This window comes from Notothenia coriiceps, unplaced genomic scaffold (assembly GCF_000735185.1).
Source record: "Notothenia coriiceps isolate Sejong01 unplaced genomic scaffold, NC01 NC01_scaffold00037244, whole genome shotgun sequence".
Classification (NCBI taxonomy): domain Eukaryota; kingdom Metazoa; phylum Chordata; class Actinopteri; order Perciformes; family Nototheniidae; genus Notothenia; species Notothenia coriiceps.
Genome location: NW_011369945.1, coordinates 8,840,923 through 8,850,299, shown reverse-complemented (window position 1 = coordinate 8,850,299; position 9,377 = coordinate 8,840,923). Strand labels below are relative to the sequence as shown.

The following is a 9,377-nucleotide window of genomic DNA, read 5'->3' as shown; positions in this document are numbered from 1 at the left end:
CTGCTGCATGCTTCTCTCTGCTCATCCCTCACTACAACAGGGCAAGGACTACCACATACATAACGTACTACATATAGAAACACACAGAAAGTATGATCATATTGGAGATAAAAATAGATGGTGCGAGTCTAACATTAAACAAGCAGTCTGCTTGTCATACATTGCTGACGATACATTTTAAGTAGGCAATTTGTTGAGTCACTGCCGCTAAATGCCGTTAGCATCAAGCTAGCAAATCCTGCATTAGCCTCACATCAACAGGTGAAGACAGAACATCCAATTATCCTGAGCTAATTTACTGAATAAACCAACTCACATCTCCTGTCTTTTTTTTCACCCAACTCATTAGACTATTCTTCTGCTGGCGTTTCATTGTTGTTTTCTGTCAAATTCAATACTGTAGTTCAAAACCGCAGTACCTGCTCACCATCTGTGAGCTATTTTTAGAATGCGCACGCTACGTTCGTTGTCGCGTTCGTGCGCGTCCACCTGGTCAGGCTGTTTGTGTCCTTCTCCCGTGACGATAACGGCTTGCGGTTAAAAAATAATAATAAACAAATTTGAAACTGGGGGGGGACACAAACGGGCAGACAGCAGAGCTGTTGTTCTCCTCCTTTCCTCCGCTCTTGTCTCTGATTGTGAGTGTGTGCATTCGCGTGTGTGTGTGTGGGGGGGGGAGCCCCGCCCTTCAGAAACAGAGCGGAGGGAGAATGTGAATACGCAAGGCAGTGGACACTGAAACATGCACATTGGATAAATAACATAGGCGTTTAGTTTATTTAATAAAAGAGCACATGTTCAATGTGAAACGTGACCTTAGATAGATTACTTCAGTTGCAATTTGGTGCTTTTTTTGGCGGGGCTCCGTTGGCAGGGCGCAGCGCCCCGCCAAGACAATGGTAGGGGAAACACTGGGTGAGGATGAAACTGATTCAAAGGTCACACGGCACAGCTATATGTCAAGGTGTACTTCTTTCGGTTATTTTTTTACATGTTTGTTTAAAGGGGACCTATCATGCAAAATGCACTTCTGTACGTCTTTTATACATGAATATGTGTCCCCGGTGTTCCAGGGAACTCACCAAGTGTCAGAAAACACAACCCTCTCTATTTTCCTCCATACCCAAATCTCTAAAAAAGGGGCTGCAACGGATCTTATACAGACTGATCCAGATTTGAACGCTGTCCTGACGTCAGTAAAGTGGAGCTACGGCTATTGGTCAATTCTCCACCTATCAGGGGAATGAGAGGTTGGGCCACGGCCGGCCATTGCCGCTCGAAAGCGCTGGAGACGCTGTAGTACATATGCCAGGCCTGTAAGTCACGCTGTAGTCTGCCACCAAAGCAGGGAAGAAGACTTCCCGCGCATGGTTGCCATGGTTGCCCTTCTGTTTATTCTCCGCTGTGGCTCTTTTTCTCCCTCCCCGAGGCAAGCGTTTGCGCCTACTGCTTTAAAACAAATGAATAATGACTCTATATAATCATATGTAAGGGATAATGTGCAACGACGCGGTCATTATGGGGAAAAAAACACCAACAGGCTGATCAGGGGCCCGGCGCGAAGCGGAGGGATCTAGATCGGCATGAAGGTGTTATTGTTATAAGTCGCTGCACATTATCCCGCTTATTACATGGCCACATTCTCAACAAAGTAACGACATGACTCCCAATATTAATTGAAATGCTTTTATGGATTTAGAAAATGATTTTATTGATTTAAAAAATAGTTGTATTGATTTAAATTGACATGCATCCGCTAAGAAAAATAGTCCGTTGTTACTGTTTGAACTAACGTAGCAACGGCAGGAACTGCTTTGATAGTGTTTTTGAGGAGCTTTTTGATTACAGATTTGAAAACATCGTTGCTTGCTTTAAAAGTAGCACAATTCCTTATGTTAAACCTTGGAAAGTATCTAGATATCCCTGCTCTAATGCCAAAGGAACTGGCAACTCCCCTCTCCTGCAGGGGGGCGTGGTCAGTTGCAGCTCACAGAATCAGCCCCCTGCAAAAACAGTGCTGGAAAGAGCAATTAGAGCGAAATGAGGCATGGCTAAAATGCAGGATCTGTTTGGTATTTTGAAAAAAAAACGATATATATATACTTTCTATATTTATGGCGCTACAATATATATTTAAAATATAGCATGATAGGTCCACTTTAAGGTTTCATGATTTTTGCTCTTGGCAGCCAAGGTGGCATCAGACACCTGAACACTTTTATAAAAAATATAAAGTAATATAATCAGAGGCTCTTTCACTAAAATGATTGGGGGATTTTCTTAATTGTTTACATAGTCTGGTTTATGTCAATGGCTACAACAACATGGCCATGCATCATGCATTGCATCATGGCACAGCAGCAATGACTAAAGTAAGAGAAATTAACACCAAGAACAGAGGCACTAACATCTACCTCGGTCCGAATAGTGGTGTGCCGGGAATAACTCTGGGAAGAGTTATCTTTAGTTGGAGATTTTACATTTTATTGCCAGCAACATTCAACAACATTTTACATTAGATTGTGCCAACAATATGAAAATAAAAGAGTTAGATTTAGTTGAACATTTTACAATTTTATTCAGAATCAGAATCAGAATACCTTTATTAGTCCCACAGAGGGGACATTTACATTGCTACAGCAGAAAAGAGCCAAAGACAGCTTAATGTTACCTATTGCCAGCAATATTCAACAACATTTACATGAGATTGTACATTTTGGCACACAACAATATGAAAATAAATGAAAATAGAAGAAGAGTTAGATTTAGTTGAACATTTTACAATTTTATTCAGAATCAGAATACCTTTATTAGTCCCACAGAGGGGACATTTACATTGCTACAGCAGAAAAGAGCCAAAGACAGCTTAATGTTACCTATTGCAAGCAATATTCAACAACATTTACATGAGATTGTAAATGTTGGCACACAACAATATGAAAATAAATGAAAATAAAAAATAGAGCTCTTTAACTTACAAATAAAAGAGTTCTTTCCCTTTGAATAGGATAATTCGAATTATGATCAGTTCAGTTCTGTGTGTGTGTACTGCCATGACTCCGTCGACCAGGGTAGAGCTAATAGTGTACTGGTTATTATCTGAAATCAGTGTGAGTGAATTCAGCAGACTTCCTTCAAATCCAACGTCCTCTATAGGCAGGTCCAACGGTAGACCACACCCGCTTCCAACAACCGCTAACAGACTCACTGGGCTTGGCTCGCCATCAATCCCAAGTCAGATTGGATCTGGCTTGCTGACATAAGAAAAAAAACAACCTGCACGAATAGTGCAGAATAGTAAATCACTCTTATCTTTCTATTCTATCATAACTCTTATAAACATCTTTAGTTAGCATGTTTCACAATTTAAACAGTAACTTAAAGCATATTTCATATACAATGAAATGATTTACTTTCATCACCAATGTGTATTTTAACTATTGATAAATAAGTTATATTTTTAAACAACAAATCTTACATTTGAGTAGAAATAACAAAGTATACACTATAGTGTTTTTAACTACCATTTTGTATGTTTTTAACAGTTATTCTTAACCATGAACATGAACAGACATTTTAGTCAGCATCTAGCTGCACTACAGCTAATGAAATGAATTAACCAACTAATTGCTAACACTCAGAGCTAACCTGTACTGGAGAGAGTATGTGTAAAAAAGCAGGATAGAAAAGGGTACTCACCCACCTTGTGGTAAACCCGCAAGAAAAAAAGCATTTGAGCTCTAACCTGTTTGAGAAATAATCCTTGATGTTGTTTTGATATGGCGTTTCTTCATATCACCACTCTTTTTTAATGATATTATGTACATTGTACACTATATTAAAAGCTGCTCGACCATTGTCTCTGCGTTTTCAGGGTGTTCACAGGGAAAGAGAGGGAGCCACTCATCACCCTGTACATTCTAGAGCGCTCCGTGCAGAAACATGTATTCATACATCTAAATTACATAAAGGGGTGTAGTAGCCCTATATTTCATATGGGTTACAAACAGCATTAACATCATATGCCTCGTTGGTTTGCTGTGTTGTAATGTGTGTGGCATTATGTGTGTGATGTTAGTACATCTACTGACAGGTGTCTTTCTTTCTGTGTTTAGACAAAGAACTATACGGCTGGCTCAAGTGTGTGAAAGGTCAACCCCACGATCACAAACACCTGATGCCGACTCAGATCATCCCCGGCACAGGTACAGCACACACTCTCATCTCTGTGTCTCCCTTTGTGTCTCTGCTGCTTCCTTTGCCCTTCCTGGATGGCAGTGTGTGGCTGATGGGTTAAAGATATTCTGACCAAAGCAGTCAACAACAAAAAAACATGTTTTTTTCCTGAAATGTTATGTTTCTGATATTTCAGTGCTGGCAGATTTGGTGTCTTCCATGCACTCTCTGAGAGAAAAACACAACATCAAGTCCCACTGTCCCTGCAGCACCAAGCAGAACCTGCTCACCAAACTGCCAGCCACTAACGGAGTCTCACAGGTACTACTGACGTATTTGTATCGTCACCTTATTTGTTGTCTGGAACTTTTCAGTATAGACACTAAACGTGTTCATTTCGAGAGTGAAACAAGGGTCACCAAAAAGTAGAAAAATGTTTTGCTTGAAACTAAAAGGTTAAAGGAAATATTTGAACAGTGGGACAACTGCCTGTGTCATCTTATTATAAGTCCCAACACTGTTCCAGTTGCCCCCAGCTGGTATGCAGATGCTTTACAGATGTAACACACAGCAGCTTCTGTTCTGTAGAGTCTCGCTGTTGGCAGCGGTGTTATTAATGCCTTTCAGTTATATTCTATTCATCCTTAATGTGCCATCATGTAAGATATTTCTACGTATTTACGAAGTACAATATAAGACAAGCAGAAGTTTAATGTGTGGGCCATATTTCATTATATTGTTAGAATTTGCTGTGGGACCAATTAAAAATGGTTTGGACCCCCCTGGTTTAGGGTAACTTTTGACCCTCTCTTTTTAACCCTGTTCTTTTACAAATAATCTATTTCTAATTGGTGTAACACCCCGAGGCCACCAGTCTCATGTTGACCTTTAACCCCCCCCCCACTCCCCCTCCTGTGGCAGGTTCTGCAGAACGTCCTGAACCACAGTAACAAACTGTCTGTGCTCAAGACTGAGCTGTGCTCTCAGCAGAACTCCGACCAAGGAGGGACAAAGGTGGAGACTAACGGAGGGGGGGGGGGAAGCAGTCCAAGCAGCGATGCAGGAAGTGCTCCTGTCACCCCGCCCGAGTCCCAGTCCCCTCTGCACTTCCTGGCTGATCTGGCAGAGCAGAAGTCCAGGGAGGAGAAGAAAGGTGAGGGGGGAGGCTCATGGGAGGCGTGTGGCGTAGTGGTCTAGTGCGTTGGTGTTTGGATCAGGGGGGCACAGGTTCAAACCCCACTGCAGTCAGCATGTCATTGTGTCATTGTGTCCCTGAGACACTTCGCCCCAAGTTGCTCCTGTGGGGATTGCCCACAGTATTGAGTATGTAAGTCGCTTTGGATAAAAGCGTCTTACAAGTGACATGTAATGGGACAGAGAGATATTACATTGTGTTATGATTTGAAGTTATAGTCAGCAGGCTTGGGTAGTAACGGATTAAATGTTGCAAGATGACATTATTAGGATACAAAAAAAGGTAACTGTATTCTATTACAATTACTTAAAAAAAATTAAAAAAGTTATGAGATTGCTGTCACATTTAAAAAACAATTTTGAGATTACTAGCAGGATTTAAGTGCTACAATACATTTTGAAATACAAATCGATATATTATAGGTAGACGTACTGAATACATTTTCTTTACAGTTTTTATTTAGGCTACTTTAATTCTTCTTTATTTTAAATACATTTCTTTTTTAATGCAGTAGGTGGATTAACAAACAAAAGTACAGTTTGCTTTTTTCATCAATTTATTAATTTCAAACAGCATTTGTAAACTATTACTGTAATTTTTAAATAAAATATCTTGGTTTCTTCTTTTGTAAGGTAAAATAAAAATACATTTTATTGTTGTTTATTTTCTCTTGTTTTTATTTAAATTGTAGGTAATGCAAATGAAACGGAAGGTTACATTTATATGTAATATGTATATATATACGGTACTTTTATATTTTGATACTCAGATTAGGTTACATTTTTGACATGTAACTAGTTATTATAACAGATTGTTAAAGTAACCCTCCCTACCCTGGTAGTAAGTACAGTTGTTTTGAAACTTTGAATATTTGACCTCCAGATGGTATATTGTTAGTCATCTCTTCCCCTCTTGCTCTTACAGAAAACAAGTCTGTGGTGCTGGGTAAATCAGTGAAGGAGGACAAGGTGGGGGACAGCCTGGAGTTGCTGCAGCAGTGTAAGACCACCTCCCTGGTAGCCAACAGTACGGAGCAGGGCTCCACCCTCAGAGACCTGCTCACCACCACAGCAGGGAAGCTGAAGATGGGCTCCACAGACGCTGGGATCGCCTTCGCACCAGTCTACTGCAACGCTGCACAGGTACACATCCATATGTTCAAGGATTTAACATTAGTCATTTGGTAATTGTTGAGGAAAATATTTACTTAGGCCAAGACCTTTCACCTAGTTTATCACTTCCTTCTCCCCCTAACTCCCTTCTCAGAGCACAGGCATGCGACTTCAGGGTGCTGCTCACTCACTGAGAGAGTCGTTTTGTCTCTTTATTCTTGCCTGTTGGCATCAGTTGATACAGGGTGTTTTGCTGGGGACATCTGGTAGTCAGCTCCGCTGTGATCTCCTTGTGTTCAGAGTCGTTGCTCCTGAAGTTTCCTTTCCATTTAAAAAATAAAATACCTGCCTATTTTTGCCAATAGACAGTTTTAAAAACGAAATATTCTTTTCCTTCTTTCTTCCCATCCCTCTGTAGCATGGAAAAGGTGGGAGGACCATGCCTAACATCCTTGATGAAATCATTGCTTCAGTGGTTGAAAATAAAATCCCGGCCAACCGCCAGAACATCGCCAGCAAACTGTCAATCATCAAGCATGAGCCTGTCACCCCTAGCAACAACAACAACCCCGCCCCTGCTATCACTGAGGATGTTAAACCAGACAGGAAGAAGACAGCTGCGGCGGTGTCAGAAGAATCAACCAATCAGTATCCAGATATTCCTCACTGCTGGTTAAACAACAGGCGGCTGCTGTGGCTCAAAGATCACCGCAACCACAACAACTGGAAGCTGTTCAGAGAGTGCTGGAGACAAGGACAGGTACACACCAGTCCTCACAGCAGCATATTAGTCACAGTAATAGAGAAGTCATAGCAGCAGTTAGTGAATTCCTCCGTGATAACAACATGTTCTGTGTCTGCAGCCTGTCCTGGTGTCAGGGATCCACAAGCGACTGAACAGCGCCCTGTGGAAAGCCGACTCCTTCAACCAGGAGTTTGCTGACCATCAGGGAGACCTGCTCAACTGTAAGGACCAGGTGGTGTCCAACTCTGGGATCAAGGAGTTCTGGGATGGATTCGAGGACATCACCAGTGAGTTTATCCACTTGGTTTAGCTGGTTGATAAAATACAGTAGCACCATGACAAAAATAATGGTGATAAAGAAAAATCTGTTCAGTCTAAATGAAGTCTACTTACCCTTTCAGAGCGGCCCAAGTCAAAGGACGGAGAGCCCATGGTGTACAGGCTGAAGGACTGGCCCTCTGGAGAGGAGTTCATGGCCCTCATGCCCTCCAGGTACACACACTTTTTATCTCTGTTACCTCTGTGCTGTCGGATGTCCTAATCTCTCATTTTTCAGCAAATGTCTTTAGTTCAGATGCAAAATAAACAGTGAGTGCATCTAAAGGAGATGATGTTGTTGCAGATATGATGACCTGATGAAGAACCTGCCTCTGCCAGAGTACTCTGATCCAGAGGGCAACCTGAACCTGGCCTCCCACCTGCCCTCTTTCTTTGTCCGGCCTGATCTGGGGCCCAGGCTCTGCTGTGCCTACGGTACGAAGGATTTACCTACAGCAATGAGTGCAGAGATTTGAAATGAGTGGTTAACTAATTTGAAGGTGGAGTTGACATGATTGATACACCTTCATCTGAGAAACATGAAGAGACATGTGAACTGTGGTATAATTGGTCCCCTAATTACATGTGTGTATCTGAAAAAGATGTTGATGTTCTGCAGACTAACGTTATTTTCTTCTATTTCATTATGTGCACATTTTAAATATAGTAGTCTCATGCTTCCCTCCATATATTTCCATTTAAAGTGTTCTCCAGACTCTCTGTGTTCTTCTTCTGAAGCTGTTTGTCTCTCTGCAGGCGTAGCTGCGTCTCAGGACCAGGACTTTGGGACCGCTAACCTCCATGTGGAAGTCTCAGATGTGGTCTCGGTTCTGGTCTACGTAGGAGTCGCTAAAGGCAACGGAGTCCTGTCAAAAACTGGTAGGCTTTACTATAGTCAGCTACATGATGACCCTAAAGACGGGCTGACTAACATGAACTATTCTCAATAATGTGGACAAGAGGGACAGGATGAATAGCTAAATATTAAAAATGTGTCAGACCTCATGACTAGACATAAACTTTTGCAAATTTAAAAAATACAAATGTTATTGCTTAAAAAACACATCTGCAACCACAGTGGCCCCTAATGGAAGCTCGATGAGAAGTTGAAACACAAAAACGCAGTTAATGTACAACAACAACAACATTAGAATCTATCAAGAGAAATATCAAGGAATCTAGTATCTATTTTCTATGTATCATATCTTTGTTAACTGAACAGTTCGGGATGTTTGACAGTTTTGAGTGTTGGATGGAGGGGTTTTAACTAATTAAAAGACTAAATATTTAAATTTCATTCAATGAATTGGAAAAAAAAGACACGTTTCCTAATTGATAAATGAAAATAAGAATTGAATGAATCCTTAGAAAAACATGTGTGTGTGTGTGTGTGTTTGTGTGTGTGTGGTGTGTGTGTGTGTGTGTGTGTGTGTGTGTGTGTGTGTGTGTGTGTGTGTGTGTGTGTGTGTGTGTGTGTAGGAGTGTTGAAGCGTCTGGAGGAGGAGGATCTGGATGAAGGGGTGCGCAGGAGGCTCAAAGACTCCAGTGAGACTCCGGGGGCTCTGTGGCATATCNGCCTTGGGGTCGAGAAATATTTTCAGGGGTGCCTTGGTAAAAAAAAGGTTGGGAACCACTGCTGTAGACCACTCAAGCTCTTCCACAAAGGGCCTACCCCAAGATGTGCATTGAGTGCAGCTGGTAAATGACAGAGCCTACCTGCAGGTCTGTCTTCATCAGCGAGGCTCCTGCTTCCACCAGGTAATGGCAGATGGTCCTGTGGCACAGAGAGGCAGCACGATGCAGAACCGTCTCCCCACTGGTGGTTCAGAGA

The 9,377-nt window shown here is 41.8% G+C and overlaps 1 protein-coding gene across 1 annotated transcript in view; it reads left to right on the top strand.

Moving 5' to 3' along the window:
• The window catches only part of LOC104965274 (probable JmjC domain-containing histone demethylation protein 2C), a 28,549-nt gene that overhangs the window by 12,790 nt on the left and 6,382 nt on the right, over positions 1 to 9,377 (top strand). Inside the window, exons 11-20 of the mRNA XM_010794232.1 lie at positions 4,116 to 4,205; positions 4,373 to 4,497; positions 5,098 to 5,329; positions 6,296 to 6,513; positions 6,902 to 7,243; positions 7,347 to 7,515; positions 7,630 to 7,720; positions 7,851 to 7,981; positions 8,303 to 8,425; positions 9,026 to 9,120. Coding sequence (XP_010792534.1) covers positions 4,116 to 4,205; positions 4,373 to 4,497; positions 5,098 to 5,329; positions 6,296 to 6,513; positions 6,902 to 7,243; positions 7,347 to 7,515; positions 7,630 to 7,720; positions 7,851 to 7,981; positions 8,303 to 8,425; positions 9,026 to 9,120 — 1,616 coding nt within the window. The remainder of the gene's footprint in view (positions 1 to 4,115; positions 4,206 to 4,372; positions 4,498 to 5,097; positions 5,330 to 6,295; positions 6,514 to 6,901; positions 7,244 to 7,346; positions 7,516 to 7,629; positions 7,721 to 7,850; positions 7,982 to 8,302; positions 8,426 to 9,025; positions 9,121 to 9,377) is intronic.